Source organism: Numenius arquata, chromosome 3, assembly GCF_964106895.1.
Source record: "Numenius arquata chromosome 3, bNumArq3.hap1.1, whole genome shotgun sequence".
Lineage (NCBI taxonomy): Eukaryota > Metazoa > Chordata > Aves > Charadriiformes > Scolopacidae > Numenius > Numenius arquata.
Window position 1 is genome coordinate 17,869,656 of NC_133578.1, and position 15,845 is coordinate 17,885,500.

Consider the following 15,845-nt stretch of genomic DNA (forward strand, 5'->3'; position numbering starts at 1 on the left):
CCTGTGCGTTATTTGAATACAACTTTTCCATTAGAAATTATTTGCATAGACTTTAAGTAGCTTAGGCTCTAAGACAGGCTGTTTTAAATAAGTGTTTTTAAAAAGTACTTCAAATAGTACTTCATCGGCAGGGGCAGAAATCACAGGAATCGCAGTTCTGCCCACTTTAGATGGATAACTGCTATTTGCCTCTAGAACCCAGCATCGGATACACCCGCTGTTCCAGCTGCTCTCCCAACACGGCAGGACCATTTTGCCAGTGGTGCTCCACAGGGGATACATCGGCCATACGAAGTGACTGCCAAGCCCCAAATGCAACCCCATCCACAGCTGCCATGAGAAGCATTCCACGGGAAAAGGTGCAGCAGCAGCAATGCCACCTCCAAGGACCAGGACCAGGTCCTCCCAGGACAATCCAGAGAAGGACAGAGGATCTGATTAATGGTAACAGATGGCTGGTAAGGCCTGTGGTTGAGGAGTGGCCAATATGCATGGCCGCAAAGAATAAAGTTACTTATGTGGAATCATCACCACCACTGTCTCTTTCCCACAACAAGCTGGAAAGCCTATAATTAATTTGCTATTCAAATGAGTAGGCTTTATTCCCACAATTTCTGCACTCACAGGGCTTGTGCGATAGAGACTACTTACACTTCCTCACAAACAAAACTCAAGGAAGAATCATTTAGAACAGTTTGGAATACTTTTTCTATGAGGGACTTGAAAGACAAGCTGGTTTCCTTCTCCCACCCACAGCCAGCTATGGATGTCCCATGCAGGACAGCAGTTACCTACTCTCTCCCCGAGACCTTCAGCAAAGGGCTTTCTGCTTTCTCCCAAAGCAATCCATTCCATTTCTACACATCCTGAGCATCAGGAAGCTTTCACTAATATTTAATCTAAAAATTAATGTCTGCAATTTAGTCTATTATTTTTTGTCCTATCCACCAGGAGCATGGAAAACAAGACAAGTGTTTCCATTCATTTCTTTCCCTTCCTTGAAGACAAAAGTCCTGCTTAGGTTTCTCCTTAAGCTAAAGACCCAAGTTCACTTCCCTGCTCTTTCCCCCAAAATTCTTCCTTTCTAGAGCTTTGACCATTCACATCTCTCTCCTCTGGAGAGAATCTATAACCCTTCAATGAATCTATAACTCTTCTAGAGTCCAGAGCCCAAAGCTGGATGCAGAACTCCAGCTAAAACTCAACGCTGAGGGAAAAAAAGGAGGGATTACTTCCTGCAACCTGCAGGCTACAGCTCTGCCTATACACTTGTGTTTTCAACCAGCCTGACCTTGTCATCGACTGTCACCGTTTGGCTTTCTGAAGGCCCACTGCTTTCCCAGCTGTTCCCACCCCACATTTACAGTCCTTAGTCCTGCTAAGATTAGCACCTTTAGTCTGTTCCTACTGAACAACCCCTCCTGTTTTTAGGCAATTTCTCAGATTTGTTACAATCATTCTTAACAACATTAACAATCACTCCGTAGTTCTGAGCTTCAACATACTCGGAACCCTTCCCAGCTCTGGGTCTTCTGAAAATTTAATACTCATTATCTATTGTATAATTTTTTTAAATACTGAGTGTATGAGGATCCTCCCTTGGTTTGATCTTCCCCTCAGATCAGAAACTAGGTATCTACCTCTTGTTACCTATTGTTATTCAGCAGGTTTACGCCTGTCCTTTCATGCCATAATCAAGGCCACAAGCCTCTGCTTGATTGAAATAACCCCCTGAACGTTGTCAAAAACTTCAGAGAAGCCGAGACACAGGACACTTGTCCTAAGCACTAGGCCTGCAATACTCTAACAGAAGAAAGTGTTACTGCAAGATAATCCTCTAAGCTTCTTGCTTGCTCTTCTGAGTCATCATTCTTCCCCAGACAACTCATCTGCCTGCTAATACACTGCCCTGAGAGAGGCAAAAAAATTTCTTAGCAACATTAATACTAACCACAATGAAGAGCTCAAAAGCAATTTGAAGTTAACGGTGCCTTTACATCAACGAGCTTGATCTCTCCACGTTTCTACATGCCCGCCTCCAAAGACCGATAGGTCCAGTTTCTAAAAGCCTTTAAAAAGCCCCACCTGAAAGGGGACATGGATTGGATGTGCAAGATGTTCTCTCAACTGAATATTTTTCTTAGCCCAACTTGTACCGGATCTAATTTAATCAAGGACTTTACTGCATAATTTTATTATTGACAGCCCATTATATTTCAGCCTGGAAATGTTACTGGTGAAAGTTACCCAAAGGACTGAGAGAACCGCTAAGTGGCTGGTACACATAACCTGAAAACTCAACTGCAGTTGCAATGCAATTACCTCTGTCCCCAGTGAGAACCCATGACAAGTGTACAGAGAGGTCAATTAGCAAAGCACTCCCTTTCAGCACTGCAGTGCTAATTAGGAGAAAAAAAAATTATCTTACATCAATTTTATTCACAGCCTATGCTAAGAAAAGAACAGGCCAGACATAAGCACATATAGGATGTATGTATATGAATGTCTGTGGTTTTTCCCCCTTACCTTTTCTGGCTCCTCTTGCAGTGGCTGCTGATCTCGGCTCGGTATGTTACACAGCCTTTGGCTATGGGCAACAGAGCGCTTCAACTGCTCATCATCACTGTCGGAATCCACACAGAGCGCTGCAGAGCCCTTTGACTTGAAAGTGTATTTTCTGCAAATTAAAAACCCGGCTGTAAAACTTCACGGCATTGTACAAATGTGTTTCAAAGTAACCATTAAAGAAGCGATACACCCAACTTTCACATTCAGGCCCAGTACACTTTTGGGGAACAAACTGCAACAACCGACAATGAAAATTAATTGGCGCAGCAGGCAGGGTTTTCAGGAAAGGTATATTTTACGAGGTTAACTGATATACCTACTTCAAGCCTGACACTTGTAACTACAAATGCAAGCTAGTTTAAGATAGCTGGCACTGACAAATCACCTGTACAAACTAAATCCTGTTCTCATTCTGATGCTCAGCCTTCTGTCTGAAAAAAAAGTTATCTTTGCTTACTTACAAGTCCCCAAAGGTTCTCAAAAGAAATGCTAAGGTGACTGTGTCAACTAGGCAAATTGTACCATTGATATTAATTTCAGCTAGTGTGTAACACCAATAAAACAGATATGAAAAAAGACAGTAGCTGAAATAATTTACTACAACAGAAAAAACAGAAAGAAAAGGAAACAAAAAGTGGAAAATTAAAGAAGAATAATTAAAAAATTCAAAATGCCTTAAAAATTATCCCACGAAACCCCAGGCCATGGGCATTTCAGAGCTATAACTCACCTACAAGGTGTGGAAGTGCTTACAGTACAGGAATTCACCATTTGGGAGGCTTTCAATGGACGGGAACTATCAAAAAAGCAAAGTATTTATTGCAGCAGTCACAGTCTTCAAAAAATAAGTGTTTACTTGTCTGCTATGCATGCAAATCCATGACCAAAGAAACAAGTAGAATACCATTATGTACTTGCTAATTGCTTAGATTTAGAGTAATAACTCCATCATGCTATAAATATACAACAGTTGTTCAAAACCATATATAATCCTTTAAACTTGATTCACTTCTTAGTGATGCACCCTTAGGGACAAGCTCACAAATTAAAGGCTTTGGGCTCCCATGTCAAGACAACTCATTCCTTTATTTTTGATTCCCACCAACACTTGAGTTCCTGTTCCCAAACCACAGTCTCCTGCTGCTGTCTGGATCAGCCGGTTTTCTGGCATGTCCCACATCTCCGTTTCTCCTCCCTTACCAAGATTCTTCTAAACAAACTTCCTGCTCCATTTAATCATTTCATGGGCTCCTTAAAGTCCACCACTATCACTACACATCTATCCACCAGAGGGCTGCCAACACAGAAGTCTTTTCTAATCTTCTCCCTCAAACCAGGGCTGCTTCTGTCCAGCCTTCTTGCCCTTCCACTCTCTGGTCAATCAGAATGGTTTCAATGACTTAAAAAAAGCCATTGGAAAGCGATTTCAAATATATTTTCAAGTATCTCTGCTCTGGTTAGCTTAAGCTGTTCGTTGTGTTTAGGATTTCTATTGTTAAAGCAAACTCTTGGGAAACACCATGTAAATCTCAAAAGCCACTGAATGTTTGGACACAAGATGACATGCCACGCTGCTGAACATATGCGCCAGATGTGTCTGAACTCACTACGGCTGCCGTGGCCATGTCACTAGGCAGGGACCACAAGAGACCTGAGGGTTTCTAGTTCCTTATTCTGCCACAGACTTCCTATGTGACAACTGGCACGTTTCATCTCTCTGTCTCAGGACAGGCTGCTGTACAGAAATAACTGTCACAGGGAAAAGGACAGGGTATTTTCAGCACGTGAAGTGCTCGGATACTACAGTGGCACAGGAAAGAGAATGAAAAATGACAGCACAGGAGGTACAAACGGAAACTAGCAGAAAAAGGTAGGATGATGTGTCTCCTGAGCAGAGTTCAGTGTGCTGTGAAGGTAATCTAGATTGCTTTGGACCAAGAGGCATAAATTTTAGAAATTACTAACAGAAGCTCTCTTAAAAAGGATAGAAAGTTATTTTCAAGGACAGTGAAGAATATTATCTTACCAAATATCCCCTAGATAATGCCCCACTAACTCTTCCTACAGCTTCTTGTCATACTTCCTTTCCACACATGTTCTTATGATGGCATCACTACTCAAACTAGCAGTGCACATCTAAAACTGTGTAATTTTAATGTTTCCTTGCCCAGACATCTTCTGGAGGAAATGTGACAACTGCCTGCCTTGTGGCACGTGTTTAACACGGCGCGGATCAGTCACAAGTTGAACACTTACATTGCAGAGTGGACGCTCCATCCCAGCGTCAGCGGCAGCCTCGTGCTTTCCGTACAGTGGGAAAGCAGGGTTAGGTATCTTGGAATAACCACCTGCTGCCCGACTTTATGATTGAGAGACAATGCTACATTGAAGCTGTATCGTTTCAGATGAAGAATCAGGACCCTGGGAGATATACAAGAAGGACAAATGTTAATCTCAGGACAGAAGTCAGAGAAAACCTATTCAAAATCCAAGTAGCCCTGTTTACAAAATACGTTCACTTGACTCTAAAACAGGTTATTAGTTCAGGGTGGCACGGAAACACTATCCATCTCTTATCTGGTACAGGTAATTACTCTCCTGACCATCACTCAACTTTGTGCAAGGTGCAGAGTGCAGATTCTGATGACTCAAGACGCTTGTGCTTTGATCTGTATCACCTTGATCTTCAGTCAAGCAGAAGCAAGCAGCTCTTACCAAACTCATTATTTCTACGACGCAGTGAGAGGCAGGAAACAATTGAAATATTATCACTATAGGCCAGAATGCTAGTATATTACTCCCAGATATTCAAGACTCTGATGGAGGGACCACACAGGTGCCCAAAACTGAGGAGGAACTGTGCCCAGTGTAAGATGTGTACTTGGTTTATCTGTTGCGACACTTTCTCGTTGAAAGAGCTTTTGATCACAACTGTATTAAGACCCTGGAAAGGCCTCCTTACACTGAATCTTCTCCCTTACGCTGCACTTTGCACTGTCTATTTAGATCATGCAGCTGTATCATCACTTATGTTGTGCCAATCTTCAAGAACTTTGACAAGGGTTTTGCAGTGCTGGCACAAATACACTATTTAAGCAAAATGTAAGCTAACTACCAAGTTACTGGGTTCAGTATGACTATACCTGGGACAAGGACATAAACCAGATAAAGTCATCCAACAGACTCTTTTAGCTTTACATCCCATAAGAAAATGATCCCTACTTCCAAGCACTTCCACTCTAAATAATGAGGTAAACCCAGACATGAGGCCAGAAACTACTGAGCATTCCATTGACCCTCAAAGTGTCTTTCTTCCTCAAAGTGCCACGGTTACTGAGAGCGAAAATAGCTATCAGTATGGGAAGAATTAATTGATCAAAGCAAATCCCTCTATATACCTTCTGGCACTAATGCCTCCAACTCAATCCTGTCCATCAGGTCAGCCGAGCACAAAATATTAAAATTCCAGAATATATTATTGTTTCCACTTCCCTCGCATCCCAGAAACCCCAAGAAAAGGGAAAAACTCAGGCCTCCTTGTGTAGTGATAGGGAGGAAGAAAGAAGTGTTGCAGAGGGTGCCCAGGAGAGTTTCTTTAGAGGGAAACTGAAGAACAGCATGAAGACTACTGTCTGCACATGCATCTTCCTCACACATTGACCACCACAAGTGCTGTCCAACCCACTTTTCCAGATTTACTCTTCAAGGGACTTTTGCTTGCACTTTTGTAACATGGGCTTCCAGGAAAGAGAGGAACGGATGTCAACATTTACCTGGGAAGCCTGTTGAACTTGTGCGTGACAACAGCCGACTTTCCATTGCACTTCTCACAGGAATACTCGATCTCCTCTGCCTGTTTCAGAGAGCAGAAAAACGACCAGTGGAACAAAAGACACAGTAAACAGATCTTAACAGCACATCGCTTTTGGCTGTCACGGGAGCTCTTCAAAACAGCAGTTACACTTAAAATTATGATCACCTTCAACATGATCTAACAAGAGGGCATCTGCTAAGCGCACAGGTGACAGAGCTTACAAATTTGGCAACGTATTTGCTAATACAGGTGGAATTTTTACTGCAAGTCTCTCGCAGACCAGTGAATTAGCCACATTTCAGACAAACTAGCTTCCAAAATGAGGGGAAAATCTTGCAAGGCTTAGAGTCTTCTCTCCCACAAACCTTAGTGGGTTTTTTTTCCCCAATAACCTTCGGTGGAATGTAATTTGCTATGAAGTTTTCTCTCTCTCGTTCAAAATGCTGACTTTGTTCCTGAAAAGCCATCCTCATCTGAACTTTTCAAGCATGTGCTGCACCAGAGCAGAGTTTTAAACAGACAACAAAGGGGGAAGTACCACTGTGCTGAAACAACATGACTTATCCACCAAACATTTCTACAGCCCTTTTCTTTAAGTGAGGCCAAATGACACCACTATAATTTTAAGATTTTTTTTTTTAATCATAAGACCTCCACCAGCTTTTAGAAGAGTAAGTCTGTCAGTTATTCTATCAGCTGAAAACACTATCTGTAAATGGAGAAAAAACACAACACTAATTTACAAGCGTAAGGCTCATTTTTAGCTTTCAGAAACTGACCTTGAAGATCTACTTACAAGATGAGCACCCACATATTACAACTATTTTTTTAATTATTATATCTGCATGACCTTTTTCTCCTTGCTAATTTAGGCCAGTACATAAGCTGTTGAAGCATCTTAGCCCAGGAGGGGAAGCAGCAATTCCTGAGTGATTAACTCAACCTGACAGCCTCCCTTCTCTCCTTTGAATTAGTTTACGCCTCAGCTCTTCCACCACAAAATGGGGAAGTTCACCTATTTCACAGCAGTATTGTAAGGATGCTGTACAGTTAATTTCTGCACAGCATTTTACAACAAAAATTCCTGTATACTATTAATGTACAAACCTCAAAAAGTGCGAAGTTAATTATTTCACATGCCTGCAATCAGTCACAGAAACTAATAATCAAAATTTCCACGTGGTACATAACCTATATATACTCCACAGTGAATAAAAACAACCCCAAAAACTATGTACCCGGAAGAAGAGGTCAAGGGAATCTTGGATTGATCGAGAAGGAAGCAATTTCTTTCTTCGAGGAAGGTCAATGGAGAGGTCGTTAAACTGTTCTCGTTTAGTGACTGTTTCACCACACCTAATGGAGAAACACTTATGTAAATCTTAATGAAAAATATATTTGAAATTAATGTCAACTTACATTTTTTACATCCCAGTAAATATATACCTCAATCTATTTTTACTCATCCAAATTAAACTATTTGATGCTTATGAAAACGTTGAATTTTGGGATTTCACTTTGATGCTTTAGAAGTTGAAAGAAACATTTGTGTAAGGGTAAGAACAAAACCCCACAGACTGCTTTGGAGAGGCAAGTGATCAGGTACATAAGAAGTCAAAGTGACTGCTATGTAGCTGAACACACCTTCTTCGTTCAGCATTCTTAGGCGAAAAGAAGTGAGCCCAGCCCAGAGGGAAAGCACAGAAATACTTTCAAACTGTTTTTAGAAACAAAACATAGTAGACTCAATCTAAAAAAAGAACAACTCAATTTTCTTATGCTTTTTTTAGGGGAGCGGGGAAGACCCTACAGTCTTTTGTCTTCAATAATTATTACCTGCATGCAATTTACTTTTTTTTTTTATTTTCGGGAACTTATGCAGTACACACAAAGTAATTCTCCCAATATGCGTGTTTACAAAAACTCTGTGGAATGCAAGCATCCCCTATGGGAATCTGCTGCACAGGTCACATACAACTAACGGCCAAACAAACTGGTTTACATCTTTTCTGCAATGACCTAGAGAGACAAAAGAAAATGCCATTCCCCAGAAGCCCTTAAAAAAAATAAATTAAAAACATGGCTCTTTTTTTTTTTTTTTTTTAAAAAGAGGAAACATTATTTGGCTGAAACTCTGTTTTCTTTCCGTTCTCACAAATTGGTACACAAAAATCACAGAGGCTTTCCACTGTGTGTGTAATAAAGAGCTATATGATACGAGGCTGTTTAAAGAAGGCTTGTAGCAGCAGACAGCGTGGTGTGAGGTTTACAGCATTTCTAGACCACACAATATTTCCTAAATATCTAACTTTGGAAAAAACATAGTTCTTAGTTCTAGTTACAGCCTGCAGATGAAGTCACGTAAGATGGAAACACTTCCCAGCCTTTTAAGGTAAGTGTGAGAAAAGCTCTCAAGCATACTTACGTTTTGCAAATGATAGAATGCTGAACCTCAAACTCTAAGTTACTGATAACCGGACACGTATAAACTTTGGTGGCTGAGAGGTCATCAGAAGCCCGTCCAGGTGAGTTATCCTCATTAGGGACTGGCTCACTCTTCCAAGTTTTGTTTAACTTTTCCATGTCTTCCTTCAGCTGATCCAGACACTGGCTCAAGAACTCATGTGCATCCTAGAAAGAGGGTAAACTCATCAAAGTGATTTTGCACAACTTCATTCATTATCTTTGTCTCCCACACACACCGACTGGGAAAATTATGTTGCAGTTCATTGCATTCAGCACTACTAAAGCAGTTCTGCTCTAACAAACAGCAGGCAATTGTTGTCATTCAATCAAAAGCTCAAATAGAGTTGAAGCTTGACAGCATTCAATGCAGTCCAAACACTGAACAAATGACACATAATTGTTTCTAGACAATACGGTACTTACGTTCTGCATGTACCCAGAAAATCTCTCTGCAGTGGCTGAAATGGCACTTTTCACCTTCTTGAGCAGCTCTTTCTTAACCTCAGGGCTGCAGACATCCTTTTTAGCAAGCAGATGGGCAAAACGTCTGCAGAAGTCAATGCAATGAAACACTGATTAGCTTTCCAGGACTTTAGAGAAACAAAATAAAACTCATGATACCTCATTTTAAGAGTCTCTAAAAGCTTTTCTTCTGTGATAAGTGGCTTAGGGATTCTGTGTGAAAATATCTCATGTATAATTAACTGTTTCCATTTCAAGTATTTTGAAATCTCATTTGAGGCCATCAGTGGAACAGGACTCAAATGAACAAAAAAATTCCACAATATTTTAAGGCAAAGAGAAGAGCCTTATAAAGTTCTATAAACTTATTTCTGCTGTATCTTTTACAGTGAGAAAAAAACCCACAATGCCTTTTATAAACTTTTGTACTGAGATGAGATAAGAAATCACATGGCACCAAAGTTAGCAACAAAATCATCAGCTTCTACTCGCATGGTCAGACTGGTTTCTATTTTATTTTTTTTATTATTTTTAAATTTCCACTCAGTTTCAAGCCTTATTTCTTTTGGTAGTAAAACACTACAACAGAGTAGAAAAAGCAGTAACACCAGGAGTTCCTTGGTTCAAGCTACATACAGTGTTATCGGTAACAGTGTTAGAACACTGTTGAAATTGACTTTACCTGTGACTCTCAGTTACTGTGATTTAGTTATGTTTTACAACTGCTTTAGAATTTCACAGGAAATACACACCCAATATAATCCAAGCACAACAGTTTCGATCATAATACACACATGGGAAGGTGTCCCATGACACACAAAAAAAAAAAGACAGAAAAGACCTGTGCAATCCACTCCCACCCCAAATCAGTAACTAATACGCAGTTACCCAAAGCCTCTGATCACTTTACTGCAGCTCAACAAGTTTCTGCTGTTCTGCTGAGCAACAGTACCAGTGTGCGCTCCCCTAACCCTCTACAACTGCTCAGTGAAGCATGATAGGAAAGGTGCCTTTTTTACCACAAAGCAGTTGACAGGCAATTCCCTTTCAACCAGAAGAACGTTCACTGTACTGAGTATCAACTCTTGACTTGTACTTGGGCACGGGAGCACATGCTGCTCTCCATCAGAGGTCCTACTGCATGAGCTCTACCCACAGATCACCATTAGGTATATATGGGGCGCAAGCTTCAGAGCTGTTTCCACAAAAATTAGGGAAAGGACATTTCAAGAGGCACATGGAACTGCCTCTGATCCTGAATAGCACAGGAAGAGTTCAAGAGACATAGCAAAAATAGAAATGAGCCCAAAAGATATAAAACACTAAAATGGAAACAGAAATGGTTCTAATAATCCTGAATCTTGTTTAGTGAAAGCAAAGAAACGGGGTACACAAGAGCACATATAATAAAAATCCCAAATGACAGACTGTGGTACGTAGTGCAAACAGTGGTCTATCTTTCTGACAGACATACAATGGAATTTGGATATACAGGAATTCAAAATTTCAAAGAGAAAATAGAGTTTTACATATTACAGAAACCCGTGGAGTTTCTTGATGTGAGAGTTCAGCTGAATTTAGGAAAAGATTAAGTATGCAGAACTCGGACACTCTCCATGGCTACCAAACAAAGTGTATTTTCCAAAAAGGCATTAGCCCTCACATATCACCTCACATATAGGTGAAATTAGTGACCAGCTTAAACCCAAGCCGGCAATGCTTTAAAAAGAAGTTATCCTGCATCTATGCGTTAATGATAATTTTCTTCTTCAAATGATCGAGGAGCCGTGCTGGACCTTGTCCTTACCAACAAAGAGAGACTGGTGGGAGATGTCAAGTTCAAGGGTAGCCTCGGCTGCAGTGACCACAAAATGGTAGAATTCAAGATTCATAGGAAAGTGAGGGGAGTGTGCAGCAAGCTCGCTACCCTGAACTTCAGAAGAGCAGACTTTGGTCTCCTGAGAGATCCGATTGTCAGGGTAGTGTGGGAGAAAGAACTGGAGGGGAGAGGGGCCCAAGAAAGCTGGTTGGTATTCAAGGATCGCCTCCTCCAAGCTTAGGAGAGGTGCATCCCGAAAAAGAAGAAGTCAGGCAAAACAGCCCGCAGGCCTGTGTGGATGAACAAGGAGCTGCTGGACAAGCTCAAGACCAAAAAGGAGGCCTATAGAGGGTGGAAGCAGGGACAGGTAGAATGGGCAGAATATAAAGAAACTGTCCGAGTGGCCACAAACCAGATCAGGCAAGTGAAAGCCCAAGCAGAACTAAATCTAGCCAGGGACATCAAAAACAGTAAGAAAAACTTCTACAGATATGTCAGGGACAAAGGCAAGACTAGGGAAGTTGTGGGCCCTCTCCGGAAGGAAACGGGAGACCTGACCTCCCAGGATATGGATAAGGCTGAGCTACTGAACAACTTTTTTGCCTCAGTCTTCACCGGCAAGGGCTCTAACCACACTGCCCAACTCACGGAAGGCAAAAACAAGGGCTCTGCGAATGAAGACCTGCCCACAGTAGGAGAAGATCAGGTTAAAGACCTATTAAGGAACCTGAAGGTGCGTAAGTCCATGGGACCTGATGAAATCCACCCACGGGTCCTGAGGGAGCTGGCGGACAAAGTTGCTAAGCCACTTTCCATCATATTTGAGAAATTGTGGCAATCTGGCAAAGTTCCCGCTGACTGGAAAAAGGGGAACATAACCCCAATATTCAAAAAAGGAAAAAAGGAAGACCCAGGGAACTATAGGCCAGTCAGCCTCACCTCTGTGCCTGGCAAGATCATGGAGCAGATCCTCCTGGAATCTCTGCTAAGGCACATAGAAAATAAAGAGGTGACTGGAGACAGCCAGCATGGCTTCACCACAGGCAAAATGTGCCTAACAAATCTGGTGGCCTTTTACAATACTGCCACAGGCTTGGTAGACAAGGGCAGAGCAACAGACGTCATCTACCTGGACTTATGCAAAGCGTTTGACACTGTCCCGCACGACATCCTGGTCTCAAAATTGGAAAGACATGGGTTCAATGGATGGACCACTCAGGTGGATAAGGAACTGGCTGAATAGCCGCACTCAAAGGGTTGTGGTCAATGGTTCAATGTCCAATTGGCGGCCAGTGACGAGTGGAGTTCCTCAGGGGTTGGTACTGGGACCAGTGCTGTTCAACATCTTTGTCGGAGACATGGACAGTGGGATAGAGTGCACCCTCAGCAAGTTTGCCGATGACACCAAGCTCGGTGGCGCAGTCGACATGCTGGAGGGAAGGGATGCCATCCAGAAGGACCTGGACAGGCTTGAGAGATGGGCTCGTGCAAATCGCATGAAGTTCAACCAGGCCAAGTGCAGGGTCCTGCACCTGGGACGTGGCAATCCCAGGCACAAATACAGGTTGGGTGGAGAATGGCTGGAGAGCAGCCCTGAGGAGAAGGACTTGGGGGTGTTGGTGGATGAGAAGCTCAACATGAGCCAGCAGTGCGCGCTGGCAGCTCAGAAAGCCAACTGGATTCTGGGCTGCATCAAGAGAAGCGTGGCCAGCAGGTCATGGGAGGTGATTCTACCCCTCTACTCTGCGCTTGTGAGACTCCACCTGGAATACTGTGTCCAGCTTTGGAGTCCTCGACACAGGAAGGACATGAACCTGTTGGAACGGGTCCAGTGGAGGGCCACAAAGATGATCAGAGGGATGGAGCACCTCTCCTATGAAGACAGGCTGAGAGAGCTGGGGTTGTTCAGCCTGGAGAAGCAAATGCTCCGGGGAGACCTCATAGCAACCTTCCAATATCTGAAGGGAGCCTACAGGAGAGCTGGAGAGGGACTCTTTGTCAGGAGATGTAGTGACAGGACAAGGGGTAATGGTTTTAAATTGGAAGAGGGGAGATTTAGATTAGATACTAGGAGGAAATTCTTACTGTGAGGGTGGTGAAGCACTGGAACAGGTTGCCCAGAGAAGTTGTGGATGCCCCACCCCTGGAAGTGTTTAAGGCCAGGCTGGATGGGGCTTTGAGCAACCTGCTCTAGTGGAGGTGTCCCTGCCCATGGCAGGGGGGTTGGAACTCGATGTTCTTTAAGGTCCCTTCCAACTCTAACCATTCTATGATCTGTTTATTTTGCAGTTTCTTGCATTTTCTTCTGAAGCATTTCACTCTGCCACTAGAAATATAGTAGAAAGTATAAAAGACTGCCTATAACTCAGCATTACAATTTTTAAGAGCCTACTACCTACTTCTAAAGTAAAACTCCAAAATACAGAGAGTTCTAGGATTTATTTTAATATCTACACATGCAACTTACCCTCTACAAAGGTGCTTCAGTATTACAAAACTAGTTTTTCAGTAATGAGAGAGAAAATATCCTTCCCAGAAAGTGAGTTTTACCTGATAAGTGCATTGAGTGGAATTTTTTTCCATGGGATACCCTGCTTGAGCAAATCATTAGCAAAAGACTGAATTGAAAACAAGGACTGTAGAATGGCATTCATATAGCAGGTGTTTCCCAGGTTTGAAAATCTGAAAAAAAAAAAAAAGATTGAACATGGTAGGTATGTCAATGTGCAAACACGCCAGTGTTAAATACAGCACACTACCAACATATAGGATGTTCACCCTGCCCGCTCCCCACAAAGTTTCTTATTAGAGCCATCCTCCTGCCTTTCAGGGTAAGCTGAAAACTCATGGGAGGCAGCATTTACCAGGAAAGCAGCCATGAGTTTCTACCATCAAAATTTAAAAAAAAATAAAAATGTGTGCATATACTCAGGATAGAGAAATGAATCAAGAACGTGTAGGAAAGGAACATGAATTATCTCAAATTATTATATCTCTAAAATTCTCAGGAAGTAAACTTAAGAATACATGTTTTCCAAACTAGGAAAAGTGTTCCCTGTCTCAGTGCTCATTAATTTCAGGACTTTTTTTTTTTTCATTAAATAATTATAACAAGAATGTGCATGTTCTGATGATCAAAGTGTGCATGCTAGATAAAGAAAATTAAACTTACCCTTGCAATTGTTGTTGAGGATGAGTGGAAAGGGGCACTCGGGGTTTGTTCCACCCTGTGTAATCTTGATTAGATCTCATTTTTTTAACAGAAAGAGGGGCAGGCTGAGAAAGAAATCCCAGGCTTCTTTTGGCTGAAGGGGTCTGGCTGGATACCGTAGACCTAAAAACATAAAAGATTAAGAAGGGTAAGATTTCTAATGCTCTTCCTTAAATAGCTATAGTCCACGACATGGAATTGTATCACTGTAGGAGACTGTAGGTTAAGGTACACCAGATAATTGGCGTGTGTCATAATGCAAAAGAGGTGTGAGAGAGAGAGCTTCTTTCCAGAGCATTTAAATACTTTGTTAGGTTAAATTTCCTCACATCCACAGGTGTGTGTGCAGTGCAACCAAGACTTTTGTCTTTAAGATATCTCACAATTCCCCCCACTATATGATGAGAGGAAGAACAATCATGTAGCATTAGATCACCACCCCTAAGATATGCTTAAAATTCACATCTGGACCAGTCTTCATTTTCAGCCTCTTGTTCCTGTAACTTAATCTCTCTTGACCTCAGTCCCTCATGTGTAAAGCACGCACAATGCTGCTTTTCTTCCTTGATCTTGTATCTCATCTATCTGGGGCAGAGACCGACAGTTTGATTGCACAGTCTCTGACACAGAAGAATCCCAACCTCAGCAGGATTCAGTATTACTAAAATACTGTTACTAGAATATAAAGTTTCATGCCATTTATCTACTTTGGAAAAATGAAGCAAGGATTCATTCTAAAGTTCCAGAGTTTATGTAGAATTCGAACCATCTAGATTTTAGATATCTGGATCAGTCATTCACAATGACTATAATAGACTTGAGTGACTGTAGAAAGTCTATCTACTGCAAGCAGTAACTGGAGTTTGTAGATGTAACTAGAGCAACTGTAGCCACCCTGAATACCTAGAGACTGTACTCCTGTGGGAAAAAAAAAATAAATATATACACACATTTTATGCATATAAGCTATATACCACGTGATAAACAGGAAACTGAAGATACTAATTCCTGGGAAAGAACTGTCATTTGCAGTTCATGCTAGTGAATCAGTCCTACCTGTCCAGGGTGGAACTGCCAGTGGAGTACTCTTTTGATGAAGACCGACTACCATAAAAGGATGATGACTGCAGTGGTAAAATACCTTGAAAAACAGAAAGAGAGGCAGGTCATTTTGTTCCAGGTAACTCAACTATTTATAAAATATACAATTCATTTAAAAGTATTGAGTCAAAAGGTTTAAAAACCCTCAAATACTGTTTTCCAGAATTGGCTGGGAAAGCTCTAACACACATACTTAGAAGTACTAATGTGAATATTAATCCTATGTAAGTAAACATAGGGTGGAATTTTAATTGACTTTAATACCATAATCTCCATCAAATCCAAATTGCGATATGAAACATTAAGAAGTGATTGAATTGTCTTAACTATCTGAAAGCTGATAAATATCCACCTTTTGTTCAAATATACAAGATACACATAACAGAAAACTCACTAATGATTTC

The 15,845-nt window shown here is 41.6% G+C and overlaps 1 protein-coding gene across 1 annotated transcript in view; it reads right to left on the reverse strand.

The window, feature by feature from the left end:
* USP37 (ubiquitin specific peptidase 37) overlaps positions 1-15,845 on the reverse strand; it is a 35,346-nt gene that overhangs the window by 11,168 nt on the left and 8,333 nt on the right. Inside the window, exons 7-16 of the mRNA XM_074145514.1 lie at positions 15,397-15,481; positions 14,302-14,463; positions 13,680-13,811; positions 9,272-9,395; positions 8,808-9,013; positions 7,621-7,738; positions 6,342-6,421; positions 4,825-4,989; positions 3,299-3,364; positions 2,527-2,677 (exon numbers count right to left, since the gene is read on the reverse strand). Of these exons, the coding sequence (XP_074001615.1) occupies positions 2,527-2,677; positions 3,299-3,364; positions 4,825-4,989; positions 6,342-6,421; positions 7,621-7,738; positions 8,808-9,013; positions 9,272-9,395; positions 13,680-13,811; positions 14,302-14,463; positions 15,397-15,481 (1,289 nt within the window). The remainder of the gene's footprint in view (positions 1-2,526; positions 2,678-3,298; positions 3,365-4,824; positions 4,990-6,341; positions 6,422-7,620; positions 7,739-8,807; positions 9,014-9,271; positions 9,396-13,679; positions 13,812-14,301; positions 14,464-15,396; positions 15,482-15,845) is intronic.